The 23,208-nt window shown below is 43.6% G+C and overlaps 1 protein-coding gene across 2 annotated transcripts in view; it reads left to right on the forward strand.

Moving 5' to 3' along the window:
• The first annotated feature begins 5,421 nt into the window (after positions 1-5,421).
• Positions 5,422-23,208, forward strand: part of PPIL6 (peptidylprolyl isomerase like 6) — a 32,840-nt gene continuing 15,053 nt past the window's right edge. The window contains exons 1-6 of one of the 2 annotated variants that reach the window (XM_019520112.1): positions 5,422-5,675; positions 7,454-7,549; positions 12,619-12,807; positions 15,368-15,430; positions 15,560-15,707; positions 16,838-16,894. In XM_019520112.1, the coding sequence (XP_019375657.1) occupies positions 5,592-5,675; positions 7,454-7,549; positions 12,619-12,807; positions 15,368-15,430; positions 15,560-15,707; positions 16,838-16,894 (637 nt within the window). In that variant the 5' untranslated portion in view covers positions 5,422-5,591. The remainder of the gene's footprint in view (positions 5,676-7,453; positions 7,550-12,618; positions 12,808-15,367; positions 15,431-15,559; positions 15,708-16,837; positions 16,895-23,208) is intronic. The other variant, XM_019520111.1, reaches the window with a different exon arrangement.

The following is a 23,208-nucleotide window of genomic DNA, read 5'->3' on the forward strand; positions in this document are numbered from 1 at the left end:
ACCAAACATGTGGCTACTGTTTAACCGCCTCTGCAATGCACTTTTGAGACTCTCTGCTGTATGGTGCTGCATAAGTGCAAAATAATATTTCTTCCAGGATGCTGTCTTAGCTTAGGAGCAAGTTTATATTTTCAAACAATTTTTATGTATTTTTGAGAATAGAATGTCACGTGACTTAATATATGGAAAAGGTTATATCTGGTCTTCACTGTAAGTGAAACACAGGATAAAGTCACATATGGCACATCTCTTAAGAAGCTTTTTAAAAGTAGCGTGGCTTTTTGTTAATTAGAGTAGATGTGTGCAATTTGTCACTAATGCAGTTGCCTTGTAGGGAAGATAAGCTGAAATCTTATTGAAAAGACACCCCATAAAAGGAAGCTGGGGTAGGGCATGTGCTGCAGCTAAGGGTTCGGTTACTAAAAATATTTCTTAATGTGTGTGTTAAAATCCAGGTGAACCATCAGATGTCTATCTGTTGCACTGCTTTTAATTTTCAGTTACAGTCTATTGCAACATCTTTCTTATTTTTTGTTTGACTATTTAAAAAAAAAAATTCCTGTATGGCTGAATATCTAATTGACTAAACAGAAAGCCACTGCTCTGAATTGGCAATTCTGGGTGTTCGTCCATTTGCAGATTCAAAGCGCTGAGCTGGCTACTGGGAATGTGCTGCTGTAACTCAGCTTCCTTCAAAAGCTATTGGCATGTCAGTTTATCTAAAAATTGATATGGGGAGGTGAGGCAGTGGGGGTAAATTTTTATTTTTAAAAATAAATTATCCTCCAACTCCAAAATTGCTATTGTTGCTTTTAAGCTTATTTGTTATCTAACTTTCCTCCAAAAATGGAAAAATGCTATCTTGTTTGTGTAACCTGGAAAGCCTGCAAAAGAGAGCTAGAATATTTTATAACTGAAGATTTTTGATGCTGAAAAAACTAAAGAAAAGTATAAATAAGTTTGTATTTACCTTGTCTAGGAAAATCTTGTTTGTTCTTACAAAATCATGGTATAATATTTACATTGTTCTCCTGGTTGTTAAACCATAGCAAGGTAACTTTTGTTGACAATACTGCTGTATATACAGCATATCCTGCCTTGTGCCACAGGCTTATAAAACCTTGTGTAAGACTTCAATCTCCATTTCATAATCATGTGAATTCTAAAATGCTTTAAAACAAGTCACAGCTTTCTTTGGTTAAACTCTAAGAGACTGTGTAATGAAAGCAAACTAATTACTAAAGTTTAAGAAAAATGTTGTTTTTGAGTTGTTAATCTGAAGATTAACACCCAAGTTGTCACTAATGTGTTGGTATAACTCTGATCATACTAGTGTTTTGCAACCTGCAGTCTGCAACCCACATCTGGCCCTCGGAGCTAGTGTATCTGGCCTGCAAAGCCAGGGGGCCTTGTGTGGTGGGAAGAAGTGGTGCTGCAGGCTGACTCCCAGGTGGCTGGAGTGGTGACTCTGGCTGCAGCTCTGGCAGCGTGGGTTAGGGTTGAGGTGGTACGTTTGGAACTGTATTTCTCTAAAGTGGCCCTTACTGCTGACCCCTGTATTACAGTTATGTAGTAGATACTTAGATGTACCTGAAATGGAAAGATTTCTTATTTACTACAGATGCTTCAATCATTTGTAAGACTAAGAATAGAGCAGTCTCTAAAAAAGCCAACATGTGAACAAGAGAATGACTCACTGATCTTGTACTGTTTTGTTTAAAAATAGCAACTTCTTTTCTTTCAGCTGTTCTCGAGAGTGAGAAACCATGCACTTTTCTCATTGCCTATAAATGTTGTCTTTCTCTGGAAAGTTTGCACCACTCATTTTCTCTCTGTGTAAATTTCTATTAAAATGAAAATTATAAGACTTAGTATTCTGTGTTCACACACGTGTGATGTTCTTTTTTTTTTTTAAGAATAATTAGTTGTTTTGATTGCTTTGGATTTGTAAAAAGACAACTTCAGCTTCTGTTTAAGAGGACTTCCAAAGTAAGCCTGATTAACACATGTTAAACAAATGCCTTTCATCCACCATTGTCATACAAGCAAAATGCTCCAAGTATTTCCCCTGCCCAATTAAAAGTTCCTAATGACTTAACTATCTTACAAAAGGTAGGGTGGATTTGCATCTAATAAGGTAAATCAGAGGTACGTCTCTGATGTACGTAGTTAGTCTACAAGGTACAAATCTACCCTGCCTTTTGCCTGACTTCAGGCTCCTGCCAGCTAACTACCTCAACTATCATGTCACAAAGTCACATCTTGATAAACAGTGACATTATTAAGATTTGGGTTTTGGATGTAATCAATATAAGAAAATGCTCCCATAATTAATTAATTAAAGATAAATGCAGTCTTGTAACATGATTGATGCATACAGAGTTAGAATTCTGTCTTGAGATTCTGGTTTCTGTTAATACTGTTCATTTGTTTTGCCACTTCACTCCTTTTTTTTTTTTTTTTTTTTTAACTGACTCTTCAGAGGGACAGAGATTGAGTATATGTCCTTACCTGTGGACAAGTATTCAAATATTCCACCAGGAATCAAGGTCATAGCCATTTCATTCACAGCCAGTTCTCGTAGATGCTGTTTTGCTATTTCTAGTTTGTAAATAGCCACTGACTGATCCCCTTCAGATTTAAGTTAATTCACAGCCCCCGAAGATGCTTTGCACCTATCCTGGAAGCCTGCCCTTGCAGGATGGGTGGGCTAGTCTTGGCCCAAGGTGTTTGCAGGGCAAGGAGGTGTGCTCTAGCACCCCCTGACTCTGACTTGCGCCACTGCAGGCATGTGGCTGCGTTTCCAGAATCAAAAGAGAATGTCTGTTCACTCTCTTACCGGTCCAATCTACACAGCTTAGACTAACCTGTGAAGCCTGAACTGATTTAACCTCGGGCTTTTTGACTGGCTGTACTTAGCCTGTAGGTACATCCTTTTTTTCTTCTGGTGAGTATAAGCCCTGTCTTCCATAAAGTAAAGAGAAATACTAATTCCTCCATACTAATTTGTGTCATGAAATGAAAATAGAACACTCCATAAATTATAAGTGTAAATTTAACTACTGTAAGCTAAGTTTAAACCAATACGAGCGTCTGCTCACAGCTTGCTGAAGCATAGCTAACTTGGTTTAACATTATACTTTGAGTTATGTTTACACAGTTTCATAAATGAGGGGTGGCACTGCTTTCAATAGCATGTATTAGCTCTAGCATATTGTCTTCTAATCACCACTATCACTTCTATTTTGCCTACACTTAGCTACAACCAGCATATCTTGTTCCATATTCCTTTTTGTGCAGGCAGCAAAAAAGCAAAGGACGCACTGGCAAGGTGGGGTGAAATAGACCTAGAACTGTCCTCAAAGCACCAAAGATGTCACAAATCAAACTGCTTTGCATGTATTTCTCAGTCACCTCTCACTACTTCTACAAGAGGAATGATGAAATGGAAAAAAATAGAGGTAAACAAACAGCAGTGTAAATACTAGAGTCTCTTGAAGATGAGAGTGAAGCAACCTGAGCAATCCTTTTCACATCTTCAAGAGAAACCACAAAGCCCATGGTCAGCAGGGTCACAAGTTGCTGCTGACAAGGATCATAGAAATTTGAGGATTGTATTTAACAGCCTTTGTATAGTTAGTGGTTTCTTTTTCTTCTAATTTTTTTTAATCTTCTGCTAGTGTGTACAGTTTATAGCTATTGGCCTGAACGGTTCAATGTTTTCTTTTAATGTCTAGCTCTGAGCATTTCACAATGCTTATTTGGCTATACATTTAAAAATGACCTTGCATCACTACTAAGGGAAAGATATAAATGTAGGTTTAAAAAACCTGAGTCACAGGCAAATTTGTGTATGTTTGTTTACAAGTTCACTCAGAGCTTGGGTCTATACCTCTTAAATTTATACTACAACTATAGTAACTTTAAAATACAACATAATGGCATTTTACATAATGTAAACAGAACTTTGTTTTACAACACTTTGGAATTTAAAATAACATCTTTGGAACCTGCTGCCTTTTTTTTTTCCAAGCAAATAAAAAAAACTTTACCACTGAAACTGAACTTTGCAGTTTTAGTGTGCTGCACAGATATCAGTATTAATGAAACCTCTAATGTTCCTGTTGAATAAGCACTGTCTATTAAACAGAATAAGTAAAAGCATGGGTACAGTAACATTCATAAGGGCCTCAAGCAATTTCCTTTTCTTAAAAAAAAATTGTTAAACCATATGACCAAACTGTATACATTTTATATGCAAAATGTTGTCAAAGAAAAAAAGGCCAATTTCACTGTTCAATTGTCCCTTGAATTGTTAAGACTGGTACTTGCCGTTTCAAACTGAATAACATCTTCATTTATAACCACACTTGCCTGTTTCATCTTGCATTCATTTTTAAATTACAGCTGTTCAAGTCCTGAACAGTATCTCTTTTGTGAGATTTTTACCTGTACTGGATTCATCTTGCCTGGCCTTAATTCAGGAAAGCACTTCTAAGATCTTAAGTTTTGTTGGCCTATTTTTCTTTTTTTAGGAACAATACATTTAGCTCTTCTCAAAATAAGAGCACTGACTTAAACTAGGTGCTATAGCTGAAACTGAACAATTTTCTACACTTCCAGTGGTGCCTTATTATGCTCAAATATACTATGAATTAGTGGTGGTTTTCTAAAAGTGCCTGTGGCTGTCTACAATAGACTTCAGAAGGCATAGTCATGTCAGTCAGGGAGGTACAGAGTCGTGATTCCTGACACTGATAATGTTTCCTGTACCTGAGCTAGTCTGTTCAGAGCCATCTTTACATGGCTCTGCACTGTGTCGTCAGTATTTCTATGCCTCGCTGTTTATCTGCAAAATGGGAATAATAGGACATTCCTACCTTCTAGGGATTGCGTCAAGATAAATGTTAAAATACTGAGAAACCTTTAAAGGAACCATAGAAGTGACAAGAGATGTAACTTTGTCTTGCAATTTCTAAAAACTTAATAGAATTGTCCAAGCAGTAAAAAACAGATTTAATTATGAATCCCCAGTTTAATTATGAGTTAGTGTTTTAGCAGGAGGCAGCTTTGATGAGAAGAAAAACTAATCATTCTCTCCATTTCTATTGATTTTAAAAAAAACAACCAACTTATCTCCTTCTTTCTCTGCTACTTTTTGATTTGCTGCTTAACTGTCTCTGCTGTCTATGAACTGTGCACCTCAATCACTTCCAGGTACACTTGCAAATTCCACCTCTGGATATTACGGTGGGATGCAGTAAAACAGTTAACTGGGATGCAGCTAAGCAAAGATCTAGGTCAGGCTTCTCACCGAATAAAATGGAAACCAGATATGCTTGCTATCCAGTGCCAAATAAACAGTGGGTCCCTTCAAGGTTGTCAGATGCCTATATCGTGTGTGGGGCTTATGGAACTTGGCACAGCAGAGCACAGGGCTGGGATTGGAGTTGCCATGGCGAGCAGAACTCTGTTTACATTTGCTTCGTCAGCTGTCCCGGAGAGCAAGACCGAGGAGGTGGCAGCCGCAGCAGTAGCGACTGAAGATCTTAAAGGACAAAGCTGTTGACTCGTGGTAGGACGAAGGTGCGATGGGCTCTGAGCAGCTGCAGCAGCTGGAGGTGGTGGGACATCTCAAAGAACCTGCGTTCCAGGTGGCAAAATGTGCGGCAGAGGTAACTCCCAGGCTGTTGGTGCTACTAGGGCAGCAGAGTAACACTTGTGACTTTCCATGCCTGGGTGGGGGGAGACCTCCCAGAAGCTTTAGGAACAGAAGATTGTCTCAACAGTGAGGAGTGTGTCACTTGTATATAAAATAAATAAAAGTAATGTAGGCAGATGTGCCAGGTGCTGAATATTTTTAGGGAATGGAGATGGAGAATTTTGTATTTTGTTATCCTTTTAAAGTAGATAAACACATACAGATTAGAAAGTGAGGGGGTTTCCATCTCACTGTTATCTAGATATTCATGTAGGCTTTTTTTGATGAGTCCTTTATCAGCCACTTCTAGAGCGCTCTAAGGGCAGCTTGTGTTTACTGAATGCCAAACATGTTATAATAATGAAGCCTCATCTCTCTCGCTCTACAGCCCTAGGCAAGGTACTTAACTTTTTTCATTGCCTCAGTTTCCCCCACATGACAAAAGACAAAAAACAGCACTCTACTTCACTAAGGTGCTGTGAGTCTTGCACCCCATCGTGTGCACAGTGCAGCTCAGGATGGGATGTACAAGTTGACCTTCTTGCTATCCCAGTCCTTGAAGAGGCAGTCTGCTGAGTTGGTCCCCTTGTACTACTACAAACAGCTTAAATTTATACCTGTTGTCAACAGCTGCAGGGTTTGGGTACATCCTTGTCTTGCTCTTTGCCCATGACCACTGATCCTCCTCTAGTAGCAGAGAACAGAGGCTGAATAGAAGTGACTATACTTACTCTGTGCCTCTGGAGCAGTGATTCTCAAGCAAGGTGCCACGGGACTGTGGGTGCCACAAGATCCTTTGAAGATTGCTGCAAGGTGCAAGGGGATGAGCAGATAAGCATGGGTTCCTGCTTGCCCCTTCTTAGCCATTTCCCTGCCCTACAGCCCAGCCCCTCTGCAAAAAAATAAACATTGTAATACATTAGTTTTTGAAATAAGGTGCTATTTAATTCACAAAAGGTATGCAGGAGCACTTCATGTCTAATGAGGGATGCTTCAAGTCCAAAAAGGTTGAGAGCCTGTGCTCTAGAAAGCCTTCCTATCTGCCCTGGCTACTGGGCCAAAATCTATGTAAAACTGCATATTGCCAAAAGGCAATTTAACCTGTTAATTCATGTTTGTCTCATATCTTGTCATTCTCATGCTAGGGGCATATAAATTGTTAAAATGTTGTACAGCAGATTGAATATAGAAAAGGTGCTTATGGGAGCAGTTCTGCTCTGACCCAGAAGATGAGGCCAGATGATCTCATGACGCTTATCTAATTTCTGGCATATTCTTGATAAAAGGACAGAGGCAACATGACAGAGTGAAATTCAGGAGCTCCCCAGTTCTAGCTGCAACACTGGTTATTCTGTGGCCTTGGACCTGATCTTGCAAGATGCTGAGAAACCTACACCTCTCTGTAAAGTTAGGAGAAGCTGATGCTCAGAGAGCTGGTAATCTGTGGGGCTCTTTTTACCTCTCTGAACAGTGCGTAGGGAGTGTAACTACTTTGTATTTGTAACCGAGCTATTTTACAGTGTTAAAAAACCCTTGTGTTTTCTGGTTTTAACACATATTTATATTGATTTTAAAGCAGTCTGCATAGACTTCTATAACTAGCTGCATATTTACTATGGAAGTATGAAGACTACATTATGAAGTGATCAGAGTAAACCACACCTCACAGTGTTTACATACAGAAATGCAATAGGATTATTATCTACAGTTATCCTATTAACTCTGAACAAATATTTATCTTAAAAACTCTAGGCTCTGAGGCTGAATTTTCCAACTAAGATCGCAGAGCCTGTATTGCTTCCCTTACAAGAATTTGCATGGCATGAATATTTACAGGAGAAGAAAAAGGTGAGACTGTCTGTTTTTATCTGCTTTGAGTGAACACTAATTTCTATAGAATTGTAAAGAATCTGGTGCCAAAACAAATAAAATAAGCAGGTATTTTGTTTTGCTTGGGAAGGGATCTAAGGTAGATCTCATTTCTAAAGCAGGTATTGATCTTTCCAATGCACTATACTTCAATCAATGTATGCCAAAGGGAAAATTAGCCCAAAGCGTTCCAAATTAGCATCACTGTAGTGCAGAAGGGAGAATATTAGCAACACTAGAAAACAAGTCCTGAATTTCCCTTCCTTCAGTAATCCCTCGCAGTCAAGGATGATTGTCTTCATGAGTGTCTTATCTGTGGGTCCAAAGATGGCAGACGAAGCCTATCTGGGATCAACAATCTCCGCTGCAGCTCAGGCACGTGTTTCCATGTAGGGTGGGTAGCTCTGGATTCTTGATTTGGTCTGATGCACACTGTTTCTGCCACTCCTGCTTTTCCATCTCCTGTTGTCATCGTAAAGTTTCAAAGTACTAAGATCCTTGCATCAGACTCTTTCTCCACTTGGGGTGGTCCTGGGTGATAGTCTTCCATGGGTTGATGTTGATGTTGCATTTTTTTTCAAGTTGGCCTTGAGGAATTTATTGCAGTTGTAGATATTCCTGTCAATGTGCCTAGCTCCTAATTCAAGCAGACCATGATTAGGTCTGAATAGATCTCATTCCGCATCTTGGCATCAGCCGAAAATGTTTTCCAGATATCTAGAGTTACTGGGTAGAGTTTCCATATGTGACACATAATTCTGCTTTTCATATACTTATGTAGCCACTCTTGGCATTGGAGGTTTTACAAAAGGCAGGTAGCATTTTGAAAACTTTTCACTAAAATAGACTTCATTGGGCTTATAGACCACTTTCTGTACTATGGTGATGCTAATTTGGAAAACTTTGGGTTAATTTTCCCTTTGGCATCCATTAACTGAAATACACTTAAGACAAATGAGCTATGCCTGCTTTTACCAAAATTGCATTTGGCATTACTGTCTTACCAGCTAGATTTGATTTTGCCCTCTGATAAATGTCACTGTCAAAACAAAACAAATCATTAAAAAGTGAACACTTAGGGTGCTTGTACATGTGATGAAAATTATCCATTTTTGCGGTTTAATTGTGACACAGTTGACACGTATGGGTTTTTTTGCAATTGAAATTAGTTTGTTACATTGCAAAATAAACCACATCCCCATGTAGTTTAGTCTGCAATGTAGTTACCTGTAACTTTGCAGCGTTTAATCTGACACTTACCCCCCTGCCCTGGCCAAGGGAGAGGCGAGCTGAAGGCAGAAGTGGTGAGGGGCCCAATCCTTTTTTTTTCCCTGCAAAGCCTGCCCACGTGTCCCATGGCTGGGGGGAGGTGGGGGGGAAGCTGCCAGTGGGCTAAGTGGTCCCTGAGATGTGGGGAGCCCTGGTTCTTCCCTCTGTGGTGGTGGCACCTCCTGGGGCCACTTGGATGGGCTGCTAGCAGGTTGGGGGCTGCCCCAGCTTGGGCTCGGAGAACAGGTATATCAGGCCCCCAGCCTACTAGCAGCCCACCTGGGTGGCCCCAGCAGCACTACCACTGGAGGGAAAGACTGGGGCTCCCCACAGCTCAGGGCCCAACAACAGCTTGCCCCCAGGCCACAGGCAGGCTCAGCAAAAAAAAAAGAAAAAAGGATTGGGCCCCTTGCCACTTCTTTTTTTTCTGGCAGAGCTTGTGTGTACAAGCTGCCGCTAGGCTGAGCAGCCCCTGAGTTGCGGGATGCCCCAGTCCTTCCCTCCATGGCAGCAGTACCCCCTGGGGCCGCCTGGGTGGGCAGCCAGCAGCTGGGTACTTCCCTAGCTCAGAGGCAGCACCTGCCGGATCCAACTCTTTCCTGAGCCCACTGGGGCTTTCTGAGCTGCATGCACTGTCCCCACCACCTTCCCGCCACCTGGGACTGCCCAGGAATGGGCTGGCTCGTCCCTGGGGCGGCAGGAGGGCAGCTGGAGAAGACAGCAGGGGCAGTGTATGCAGTGCTGGAGAAGAGTTGTATCTAGCCTGCTAGCTGCCCACCCAGGCGACCCCAGGGGGTGCCACCAGCACACAGCGAAAGACCGGCTTCCAACACAGTATTCACTCTCCCCGCCACCTTCTCCGGCCGCCAGCACACCCAGCTGCCCTCCTGCCACTCCCTCATGCTGCCCCAAGCCAGCCCATTCCCAGGCAGTCCCAGGTGACGGGGACAGTGCACATGGCGCTGGAAGCCCAGAGGGCTTAGGGAAGAGTTGGATCTGGCGGGTGCTCCCTCTGAGCTGGGAAGCACCTGCCCACTAGCTGCCTGCCCAGGCAGCCCCAGGGGGTGCTGCTTTTGTGAAGGGAAGAACCAGGGGCCACTAGGCCAGCCAGCAGCTTGTCCCCTGGCCATGGGAGAGGCAGGCAGGCTTTGCAAAAAGAAAAAAAGATCAGGCCCTTTGCCCTAACAGTGATGGAAGCCCCTAAATTGAAACAGAGGGTTTTTTAATGGTCACAATTAAAAGCCCACCACTTCACTTTAGGGACTAAACCCCCATCACCTGTACACGCATCTTTAGGTATTTAGGCAAATCTCTCTCTGTACTGATATATCATGGGACTATGACTTAATTCCTGGCTGCAAGAATGCTAGAGAACCAAAAGACAAATTACTAAAGATTATATGGATAGTGTCTATGTTAAAGTCTCTGATGAGTTAATTTAAACTATTGAGTTGCTCAATAGGGTTGTTACACTGACAAAAATGTTTGTTTCACTGGAAAACAACATTCATGTCATCAGCATTGGAGCTGGAATGACCCTTAAAGACCACTGAACTCTTCACAACAGTAGAAACAACTTTATAGGAATGCAGAACTAGAAGGCATCTGAAGATGTCATTTAATTTATCCCCCTGCTCTGAGGTAGGATCAAGTATACTTAGACTACCTGTGATTGATGGCTGTGTAACCTGTTCTGGAAAAAAGCCAATAGAAGGGGATTCTACAGTCTCCTTAAGTAACGTGTTGCACTGTTTAACTACCTTATTGTTTGAAAGATTTTCCTAATTTCTAGCCTAAATCTTGCTGCAAATTAAGCAGATTGGTGGACACAGAGAACAACTTACCCCAGTCTACTCTATAACAACCTTTTACATATATGAAGACAGTTAACATCCCCTTCCCCTTCTCCTGTCTGAACCAAAATCCAATTCATTCAAACTTTTTATATTAATCACGTTTTATAAAGCTCTGTCATTCTTGTTACCCTCCTCTAGACTTACTCCAGTTTGTTACCCTGTTTCTTAATTTGTGGTGCCTAAAACTGGACATGGGTCTCCAGCTGAGGCTTCCAGAACAGAACAGAGAATAATTACCTTCCATGTCTTACCTGCAACACTCTCGTTACATCTCAGAATGAACATTGTCTTTTTGCAACCATATCACATTATTGATCCATTCTATTTGTGATTCACTCTAAATTCCATATATATTTCTGCTGTACTCTTGCCAAGCAAGCTAGTCCTGATTTTGAATTTGTGCACTTGATTTCTCCTTCCTAAGTGCAGCACTTTGCATTTGTCTTAATTGAATGTTATTATTGGTTTCAGATCATTTCTCCAATTTTTCAAAACCATTTTAAAATGTAGTCTTGTCCTCTAAAAGTGCTAGCAATTCCTCCAAGATTATATTCTCAGATTGTAAAAATGCACTTTCCTATTCTAGTCTAACATGCAATTAGATGCCATAATAATGAGTATGTACAGTGGATCCATTTTTAACTCAGTAAAAGTTGCATTTATATGTCCAAGAATAGAACTTACCTATGAATGATGGTTTTTATGATTTCTTGACAGGAAGAGGATCCAGGGAAGGGGTGTACTGGTGCACTTCCACCTCCCCTTGTTTCCTGGTCCACCTAATGGTTAAAACCAACTGCCTGGTAGTGGCAGCAGCATTTCTAGTCAGGCAGCTGCTGAGGGAGTCAATTGACTTCATGGCTCATTATAATCTACCTCATCCCTTCTGAACTCTTCATTCTGCAGGTCTTAATGACCCTTTTGTCTTTTTAATGGCATCTTTTTAATGGCTATTCTTTGTTCTGCAATTCTGCTGGTAGCTGTTCCTGGTAATGAAGCTCCTATTTCACAGCCCTACAGATTGTTTTAACTCATTCCAGTGAAGTTATATTTGTTTTTCTTCAATCTTAAACTAAAAGATATAGCTCTAAGCCCCTAACATATTCATAAAGCATCTAGGTTATTTTTAGCTGGAGAAAAATGTGTGTTGTTTTGTATGTAATGATGCACCTCTCCATTGGCACCCCCCTTTTTCAAAATCCCAGTTCCATGCATGTTTCTTGAGTTACCTCTGTTGGATTGTAACAGCATTGTTCAGATGAAACAAACTAAACCTGTTTTACACAGGTGTCTTGTTTTGTGTTTTTTAAGCTTCCCTTCTTGCGGTGGCACCAGAGTGGATCAAGGAGAAGGACACTGTAGACCAGCCAGCATTGTTCTTACTGCCATGTTGCCTTGGCCTGCTCTGTTTAAAATACCAGAAGTTGCTTTTTGCTAGTGCTCTCACCATTACTTGATGAAGTTGCACAAGTGCTGAAGAAATGGTGGGAGAAGTTCACCAAAAGCCCTTGGTAAAAATATAGCTATCAAGGCTCACAATTATTCATGACTGCTGAAACGTAGCTCAAAAGTCTTGCTATTCCTGAGACTTCCTCACTCAGTTATAGATAATGGAGACTACACCCAGTTTTGTGAATAGGTTTTATGGTACAATCCTCTCAGCTGTTCCAGATATGGAGCCAGGATATTTCTCTTCAGGATAATGTCCTGTAACATAACAGGATTTTGGAAAGACGTTTAATGTTTCATTTTTGAGCTGTTGTTTTTCATTGCATGAGTGAAGGGAAAGCACAAAACCACAAGTAATCTAAAAAAACCCTCCAATTATGCCACACTCACCAACCTAAGCATATTTTAATGAATGCCTTTGTACAGAAGCCAAAGTGTAATTCCTGTCACTTTTCATTTTTAATTTTACTCCAGGAACTGCGAGGCGAAATATGGGAGTACCCCTCCAGGGTGATGTGTTTTGTTGATGGGCGGCTGCTGGGAAACGAGAAGAAACTGCTCGAGTGGGCTTTTGAAAAGTGGAACTATCAGGATTTTAAACCTGAGGCACTTTACCAAGCTATTACTGAGGACTTCTGCACAAAATATATGAGAAATACCCAGGCAGGTGTCCTTGTTTCCTAAAAGGAAAATGTGGGGTCTGTGACTCATTATAAACTATCTAATTGTACTGACTGGTATTTTATGTGGGCTTATCAATGGGGTTGTGTGTTGGGGCAGGGCGAGGTTGTTACCTTCTAGATATCACTTTTTACGTCTTTAGGTCTTAGGACCTTGTGCCTATGGCTGCCACCCAGATTTCAATGTCTTGGGCTGGACTCTAAATTTCCAAGACAGGAAGGTTCATGCTACAGTATTTCTAGTGAAATACACAAATTAGTGATCGTACATAAAAGCCCAGCTAAGGTTCCCTGCCTTCCCTCGTGCTTTGGGCAAAATTTCAAACCCAACAAGGAATGAAAGGACACAGAGGCATTGTAGTTCCTAGTTCCTCCCTCTGCCACTGCCAGCACCACGAGAGCTATGGCCAGGGGGGAATTCAGGGAAGGTGCAGTTGCACCCTCCTTTGATTCCTGTTCCACCCAAACTTTAAAACCAACTGCTTGGAAGGGGCGACAACATTTCTGCTCTAGAAGTGCTGAGAGAGTCAGTTGGCTTCATGGCTCATTATCTCCTTGATTTCTGCTAGTCTCTCTCCATTGCACAGATATTAATGACCCTCTATCCTTTCAAGTGGTCTTGATGTTCCACTATTCAGACTACCCTTTATTCTGCAGTTTTTCTCTCTGTTAGTCATTCCTGGTCATGTCTCTTCTATTTCACAGGCTTGAAGACTGATTTTAGCTGTAGGTAAAAACCTTAATTCAGGTGCATTAACATTAACTCAGGTGTAGAAATGGCTGGTGATGAAGCATTCGAAGCATTGTCAAGATGCTCAGGAAAGTTAGATTTCATTTTATGAATATGAATAAGTGATGTACATTTAACTATAATACCTACAGGACTGAGACAATTTTATCTGACCATTTTGACTATTTTTTTGCACAGTTAGCTGTATAGTTTTCAAAATGTATATATAATCTAGCAAGTTAGTGCATGTTCCAATAGTTATATTTGTTTTTGCTTTGATCTTAAACTGAATATAGGGCTAGCCCCCTATATATTAAGGAAGATTCTGGTTTCTCTGTAACAGGAGACAAATATGCGTTGTATTAAATGTGAAGATGTGCCACACCAGCTGCATCCCCCTTTTCAGAATCCTAGATCCACCCATGGCTATAGCAAAAAGCAACACATGCTTGAAACCCACTGTCACACAAGGATGGGAAAGCATTATTTATCACAGCCAGGGAACAGACAAGATGGGAGAAAGAGTCTCTTTTTCCCCACAGTTTTCAAGAGAATAGGGAAGAGTCATCTGTCTGGGAGATAGTGTTAGAGAGGTATGGCTACCTTGGGTTGGGGAACTGATTCTTACATCACTGAGCCAAAATAGAAATTTAAGATCATGGTATCCCAGGAAAACCAGACCTGGGCCAAAAAATCAAGACATCCAACCTGATTGCCCCCTAACATCTGTCATTAGAGGAAGAAAAGGAAGAAGGAAGGTAGACAGCAGAAGGATGAGAGAGTTTTCCAGAGTGCATTTGGATAAAGGAGTGCAAAAAGGATAGTGCTTTCCTTCTAAATATCCAGAGGGAAGAAAATTAGAGTCTTCTCCTTAGTCAAGGATCTTTTATTGGTGATATCTTATGGGCGTGAAGTGCTCTTCTTCAGGACCTGAAGAAGGGCACTTTGTGCTCAAAAGCTTGTCTAACATCTCTCCCAGCTATACAATTGGACGAGTAAAGGATATGACAGAACAACTTGCTTCTAACCTATGCTTTTGATATTTCCTACCTAGTTTATCGACTCAGGATGTGAAATTCTGGATGCATTGAAGTCAATGGCAAAACTTCCCTTGAATTTAGTAGAGCAATGGTTCCATAAGAAGCTTATCTGGACACACTTCTGATAAGCAGTTGATCTGTTGAATGCTTTTCTGAATCCACATTCTGAAGACTTTCAGATAGCCCTAGTTAGAGCTCCTCACACTGTTTAATGAACTGGTTAATTTTTGTTTGTGTTCTGGAAAACTTTATTCATTTGTTACAATTTTAAAAATCCTTTCCCCCATGAAGATCAGTTTATCCATTGCAGCTGTTGAATTAGTTTTCTACTTGCTAACTAGAATTTTATTTTTTTACCCCTTTAAATATTGCTAATGGTCAATCATCTAGAAAAAAGTATTTGCTTTGGTGGATAAATTAGCAGTACTAAGGATTAGTTTGTTGTGCATTGGTTTATGTGATCTTGCCTCTACTTCCTACATAGATGAAATGAGCCCTGACTCATATCTCACAGTGCTCTGGATAGTTTGTTTCCAAGCCTAATAAAATGTGATGAATTTGTTTCAACAAAATCCTAGATTAGGCTGCTAATACTTCACCATTTTACAACCTGTTTTGGTACCTGAGTCTGGGTGAATATTTCAGATATTCAGTGTGAAAAAGTTTAAACCCTGAGATTTTCAGGAAAATGTTCACATGAACAGCCAAGCTAGTGAACATTTATATGAATTATTTCAAATTTTGTAACTGGATTTGTCTTTCTGATTTAACAGCATGTGTTTGTGTATTTGGATGCAGCTATTCAGGAACAGCCCTTAGGGACACTGTTGTTTGAGGTAAGCTACATAGGAAAAACAAATTGCAGCCATTGCTTGCAAGAGAAAGGCCTGCACAGATCTGACATTTTGACCTTAATTGTGCCTGTCACATCATCTTTTTTCCCCCCCTTCCCCTTCATTTTGTAGCTCTATTCTGATGCATGCCCCAAGACTTGTGAGAATTTCCGTGCTCTGTGTACAGGAGAAGCAGGGATCTCTCACAGTGGTGTGCAACTTACTTACAAAGAATCCATTTTTCATCGAATAGTAAAAAATGGCTGGATACAAGGAGGAGGTATGTTTAAAAATGCCCTTAGTCAATCTGAGTAATACCAGAATTTGGATGGAATAATCTGCATGGGTGACATGGTATTCTTCCAACAAAATGAACCTGATCTTAGCGATGTAATGAATATGTGAAGAACAAGATTTTAACTAAGATATTATATATCCAGTAATGCCATCTTTTCTCCCGGTCATCTCATTTTCTAATGACAGTCAAGTATGGATAAAAAGGCTAGATTTTTATCATCCAACATTTTTTCACAGATCCTTTAGCAAGAAATTGGGAAATTGCCTGGAAACATTAAAACATCAATACAAATCATAATAAGCTTCCTACAGTATATATTTTATAGAGACATTAATTTAGTAAATCATTTAGGCAAATATAGAAATCCAAAGTTTTGATAAACTGGAACACAGGTGAAGAGCAGTTGTACATAAATAGTGGCATTCTGAATCTAAGAGAAAGGCGTAATAAATGACTCTCTCTAAGGTCTGTTTTGAATGTTTTCCTTTGCTTCTTCCTCTCAACTTCTCTTCTAGCTTAATTTCTTCCTTTTTTTCCCTTTTGGCTGTTCCTACTCCAGCCAGTATTTGTTCAAGTACATGGGTACTTTCATGAATATAAATACTAAAATGGTATTCAGATATTTGCTTCTTACCATCTATGTAGAGTAAGTCATTCTTGGTTGAAAGACCCACTTCTTGGGTGGAAGGAGAATTAATGATGCATGCCCATTAAGGCCCTGATCCTGCATAGTAGCTTAATAAAGAGAGAATGACTGAGGCACCAGCCCCAGGTGCTGACTCTGAGGGAGAAGGCAGCACAAAAATAGCAGAAGCTGTACTCCTTCCTCCCACCTTCACTCCCACTCCCACCAGCAGCACATCTATTGATGCTGTCCCATACACCACTACTATCAAGGGTGCCGAAGCATCCAGTTATTCCTGAAACTAATAGTGTGCAAGCAGACCAGTGCACCCATGTAGGCTTCCAATACTGCTCTGTAAAAATGTCACTGTCTGCCCGGGCATAATCCATGTTTTTGACATCCGCTGACACTACCAAAAGATAATTTTAATTAATGCTAATAATTGTATTAATCTGAATTCTAATCCTTGTATTTGTGTAATGTACAGACATTGCAGGTGGAAGAGGAGATGATGGTGAGTCAATTTTTGGACCCACTTTTGAAGGTATATTTACATTTTTCTTAACTATTTTATCATGTACAAGCCAGCACTTCAGATAAATAGCTTGATTTTCACTAAAAAGTTCTCAGGCTAATTTGAAAATGGAGAGAAAATGTCACTATATGTATCTGACTGGTGGGTTAAGACTTTCTGATGTCCATTTGAACCACTGTCATTTTGTATTAACAGTAATTAGGACAGACTGGGTTACTGCATCGATGGGTTGTTTTTCTTGCAGTCATGGTTCTGCCACCAACACAGTGTAGCTCTTTGCTTCCCCTTTTTATTTTCTCCAGTTATCCATTTCCTCGCATTCTTAATTGTAAATTAGGAATAACAACATCCACTTACCTCTCTTCCTCGTGGAGTTATGAGCATTACAATCGGTAAAAGGCTTTGAAAAGTTACAGCATTATAAAATGGATGTGTGTTAATTATGGATGGTGTGCGGGGCAGGGATTCGTCGTCTACCTTTACTGTAACCCCTGCCCTCTTTCTTCAGGGTTGTCCCCCAATGACCCACACAGTGTTGCTCACCGTTGTCTGCACACGTCTGGCCCGCCTGCCATGTCTTTGATGATTACCTGGTTCAGTGTTTATAGTCCAGTGTGTGCCAGTCCGAAGATGAGACTCCAGGGTCTCTGGGGGCGTCCCGCGTAGCCGAGGGCTCTGCCGCCCCTACACCCTCGCCCGTTCCACCAGAATGGAGGGACTGCCCACCAAGCAGGCCCTCGTCAGTTTGTCCACACCAGCTTCACAAACGAAAAAGGTAGACAGTAACACAAAGCTAGCAGCTAGGGCTCCTCACCAGCCGGGGAGCTGTCAGGTTACTTTGCTGGCCCCCAGGGTGTTTCCCCGTCTGCTGTGGGCATTAGTGCCCTCTCCCAGGTTCTTCTTGAGCCCTTTGGTCCCCTCCCGGGCTCCCTGGGGACCCTCGACCTTCTTAGTTATTGGTGGGACACATTCACTCTGAGTGCCCCTCTATTAAAGTACATACGGCTCCCGCCTCCTGCCAGGTCGAACCGCTCTTCAGCCACAAACGACCTAAGGGACGGCAGTGCCGCTGGCTCCCGGCTCCCGGACCCCGCAGGGTTTTCCCTTACCCCAGAAGATCCTGCTGTGCTGCCGGGCTGTTTTCATGCTTCCCTGAGCGTTCCCGCCAGCCTCAATGCTGCCGCCGCTTGCTTCCGGTTCCTCCTCCTCAGGGGCCATTGGCACTTCCTTTATAGTAGCCCGAACTGATTCGGGCCCCTCCTCCCAGGCACACCTGTGGAGGGTAAGTAATCCTGCCCAGGTATTTTGTGCTGCATGGTGTAACGTGGGTCTATTAACGCCAGGGCATGGGGTTTTAGGACTCGCCAGCCCCCTTCTTCCCCCACATATCCCGCCCCTCAAGACACTATTAGGCGTTCCCCTAGTTTCCTTTCGCTCTTTCTCCTCCTCTCTATCCTCCCTTAGTGTTTCTTCTCCACACCTTGACAAGAAATTCGCGACCGTGTTGTCCTTTTCTGGCTTATACGCCACCCGGAATTGGAAAGGTTGGAGGGCTAAAGCCCATCATGTGATACGTGCATTGTCAGTTTTGGCTGTGTTCAGCCATCTTAGCAGAGCATGGTCCATGACCAGCATGAATTCCCGCCCGAGGAGGTAAAATCTAAAATAATCCACTCCCCAGCAAATTGCTAAACATTCCCTCTCAATAGTAGAATACCTCTTTTCGTGGTCTTCAAGTCGTCGGCTGGCATAGGCTATTGGTCGCTCTACCCCCTCTACTTCTTGCGATAACACTGCTCCCAGGGCGTAAGCTGAGGCATCCGTCTGTAGCGTGAAAGAAAGATCAAAGTTGGGTGTAAGTAGAACTACATCCTGACACAAAGCCTTTTTTAGATCTCTGAACGCCTGTAATCGCTTCTCATTCCATTTGATGTTACCTGCCTTGCGCCCTTTCGTGGTTTCAACTAAAGGGTTAGCCATTTTGGTGAACTTAGGGATGAACCTTCGATAGTACCTCGCCAGCCCAAGGAATGCCCGCATTTGCTTCTTGTTCGTGGGAGCCACATAGTCCCAGATCGCCTCTACCTTGTCCATGAGAGGTTTTATGCGCCCTTGTCCAACCAAGAATCCCAGATACTTGGTTTCTCTCTTTCCTATGGCGCATTTCTTTGGGTTAGCAGTTAAGCCCACCTGTCTTAATTAACGCAGAATGGCCCAGAGGGCTTTTAGGTGCTGTTCCCAGGTTTCTGTATATATCACAATATCATCAATGTAGGCCGCGGAGTAGCCCTGGTGTGGGGCTAGGACCCAATCCATTAGTCTTTGAAATGTGGCCGCAGCCCCATTCAAGCCAAAAGGCATTCTCCTAAATTCAAATAAACCCCATGGTGTGCCAAAGGCTGTTTTAGGTCGATCTTCTTTCCTTAATGGAATCTGCCAGTAGCCTTTGGACAGGTCTAGGGTAGAAACAAAACTTGCCTGTCCTATACGCTCGACCAGTTCATTGACCTGAGGCATTGGGAATGCGTCAAACTGGGACATAGCATTTAATTTCCTAAAGTCCATGCATAGCCTTAAGCTCCTGTCCGGCTTTTCCACCGCGACTAGGGGACTACGCCAGGGGCTGCGTGAAGGAGCGATAATTCCTTGCCTTAACATTTTCTCCAATTCTTCTTTTATGGGTTGTTGTCGGTGATAAAGAATCTTGCGCCACCTTTCCCTAGCTATTTGCCCCTCCTTGGTAATAATCTTATGTTCGATTCCAACTGCTCTCCCGGGTTGCTCAGTAAAAACATCTTTAAATTCCCTTAATAACTCCTTTAACTGCGAGAGCTGGTTACTTTGCAACTGCTTCCCCACTGCTATTTGTTCTCGCGGCGAGTCACTCTCTTTATCGCTACTCGTTAGTGCCCCGGGTTCAGCCATCTCAGGGTCCCGTGATATAAGTAGGCCCTCTGGCTCATGCCATTCCCTTAAGATGTTAATATGGTATATCTGTCGCTTTTTTCTAGCACCTGGGCGTAATACCTCATAGCCTACAGGACCTACCTTTTTGGTGATGGTAAAAGGTCCTTGCCAGCTTGCTACAAACTTGCTGGTTGCACTGGGCAGTAGTACCAACACTTTTTGTCCTACCCTCAACTCCCTTGTTCTGGCCTGACTATCATACCTCTCTTTTCGCTTGTCCTGAGCACATTCTAGATTAGCTTGGGCTACTTCGTTCACTGCCCGCAGACATTCCCTTAACTTCTGTACATGCACTGGGGGCCCCCCTTCCCGGGTCTGGTTCGGCCTCCCACTCTTCCTTTATCTAGCAGGCTCCGAGGCTTGTACCCAAATGTCAACTCAAAAGGTGAATACCCTAGGGAAGATCGAGGAACATCTCTGACCACGAATAAAGGCAGCACCATCAAGTTCCATTTTGTTGGTTCAGCCTGAGTGCACCGCCACAGCATAACTTTTAACGTTCCATTGAAATGTTCTACCAGGCCATTGGTCTGTGGATGGTACACCGAGGTTTTTAGGTGGTGTACTTGTAGTACCTTACATAAGGCTCCCAACACTGATGACATAAAATTAGTTCCCTGGTCTGTCATAATCTCCTTGGGTATCCCGAACCTAGCCACCCACTTCATCAGCTCTTCGGCCACCTTGGGCCCTGTGACTGTTCTCAACGGAATGGCTTCGGGAAAGCGGGTCGTGTAATCAATCAACACCAGGACAAACTGATGTCCCCCTGTGCTCCGAGGCAACAGGCTGACCACATCTAATGCCACCCGAGCAAATGGTTCTCGTATCACCAGCATTAATTGTAGGGGCGCTTTGGGGGGCTTGTAGGCACTAACCCTCTGGCAGGCCTGGCAGGCTTTACAGTATCTTTCAATGTCCTTACACATGCGAGGCCAGAAACACCATCGCGTAAGTCGGGCCTCTGTTTTATGTTTCCCCAGGTGTCCTCCAAGGGGGTTGTTATGTGCTAGCTTTAAGAGAGGATTTCTGTAGGACTGGGGTATAACTAGCTGGGCCACTTCTTCTCCCTCAGTCCGGCCTGCCTTTATTCTATACAATAGCCCTCTTCTCAGTTCTACCCAGGGAATTGGCCTTTCCTGTTCGGGGGGCCTTACCTGAGTGGTCAGTCGTTCTGCTTCCATTTCTCGAAACGGCTGCAGCTCTCGATCATCCTTCTGAGCCTCTCTGAAACAGCTAGTGTTGGTTAATGTCTCCATTTCCGCCTTGTCGGTCCCTTCAGACTCGATTCCTGCCATTCCTTCTCTTGGGTCCTCAGGCCGTCAGAGTGTGGTTATTATGTCACAGATCTCTGGCCAGTCCCGGCCTAAGATCTTAGGATATAAAATATCCTCATCAAGGCCCACCGGCATGTCGCCAGGTGCCCCTTACTTGCATGTCCAGTAGCTGCCTTTCTACATACGATTTCTGTTTATGAAGACAGAGCATATGTACTCTGGGACACTGTCGCACCTGTTGCCATTTCATCAGTGAGGGATGGACCAGCGACTGGGCGCAGCCTGTGTCTACTACTGCTGTGATGGGACGCCCTCCGACCCAGACACGGATTTCTGGTAGGGGCTGGATCCCCTCCGCTCCTCGGCCTCCTACCCCACAATCCATCACTTCTGTCTCCATTGGTTCTTCTAACCGTCTCCGGTCATCAAAGGATTCTGTGCCCTTGCCTGGCCCCGTTTGAAGCCCCTATGGGCAGTTCTTGACGAAATGCCCCTTTCGCCCACACAGAAGCATACCAGCCTTGTGGGGCTACCTCTTCTATTTCCCTTGCTTTCCTTATCTTGTCTAGCAGTGGTGACTTTTCCTTTATTCCCACTGCCTTTATGAAGGTCTCCCTGGGCAGTATCAAATTGTTCGGCTAACCGCAGGGCTTCCCTTGATGAGAAGGGGCAATGGCATTTGACCCACCGCCAGGTCTCCTCATCTAGCCTGGCTCCGGCAACTGCACGCCCCGCAGCCCTGGCCCAGCCTCGAGGTGCCCCTAGCCCTGCGTGGGAACTTACCCTATGTCTCCATCCGCCCTGGCCCCGAGGCATTCCCAGCTCCGCGTGGGAACTTACCCCATGCCTCCGGCTTGGCCCGGCCCAGCCCTGAGGTGTCCCCAGCTCCGCATAGGAACTTACCCCGTGCCTCCATCCACCCCAGCCCGGCCTGGCCCCGAGGTGCTCCCAGCTCTCTGTGGGAACTTACCTCGTGCTGTCAAGTATCTCCTTTGCTTGTAGACCTGTAGGACACCGCCTGCTGGCCAACTGTTGTGAGACCATTTGTAATTGGAGATCTACACACCCACGTTTTGCCTGCCATGACTTGTTGTTAAAGGAGTTGGTTCAGTACCTGGATGTGTAGTCCCATCAGTAGTCCCACATTTGTCCTGCAAGGTCCTATGGTCATGAGGGCTCCACCACCCCTACACCCTCGCCCATTCCACCAGGTTCTGATCAGCCGCTTGGTCCTGCAGCATGACTTCCATCCCAAGCAGAAGAAAAAACAACAGAAAGAAACAAAGCCAGGCACTCCCATCCTGGGGTTAGGGTTCCCACTCCTTGTAACCGAGCAAAAAACAAAATTGACTTTTGTGAGGTCAGTCCTTCTTTTCATCCCCTACCCACACTTGGGTGGCTCTTCCCGCACCTCTCATTGAGTTTGTCACAATTCCCCTCATCCCATTGGGTCCATTTGTGACACCATTTTAGCTTGTGCCACTTTTAGGGACTTTACAGTACCACAATTCTAAGTGCCCCTCTATTAGGGACTTTACGGTACAAAAACTCTGTCGGGCTCCGCCAGCCAGCGTGGTAACCATCAGTTCTAAGTGGGGGGGGCGGGGTGTCAGCAGTCCTCACTCTAAGTTCCCTCTACAGAGCTCGCTGTCTTGCAAGAGTCTCCTACCGACTCTCCACGTTGCTCTGAATGTTCCCTGCAGCTTGCATCGGCTCGGTCCTCCCCCTTCCGGTTCTGCGCTCTCCCCCTTTGTCTGTCCGGGCTCTTCTTTATACCAGCGTTGGGGCTCACAGCCCCTCCCCTCCAGAAACACCTGGGTAAGGAGGGTTTCTGCCGGGCTCATTGGGGCTGTGTGTCTGGGGCTACTGACCCTTTGTTTAGCCCTTGTGCTTTTGAGCCCTGTAACTCTTTCTCTCTCTCACATGTGCCTCCGTCCACAACGCGTGCGGGCAGGGCACGGGCCATGCTGCAGCTCTCCCGCCCACGCGCCGGGGGCAAGGGGCGGAGCCAGAGAACAAGCTGCACTCACTGTCCCCGGCTCGTCTAATCAGGCACGGCTGCAGCAGCCCAGCGCCGCA

Source organism: Gavialis gangeticus, unplaced genomic scaffold, assembly GCF_001723915.1.
Source record: "Gavialis gangeticus isolate Ggan-Ray unplaced genomic scaffold, GavGan_comp1, whole genome shotgun sequence".
In the NCBI taxonomy this organism is placed as follows: Eukaryota; Metazoa; Chordata; order Crocodylia; family Gavialidae; genus Gavialis; species Gavialis gangeticus.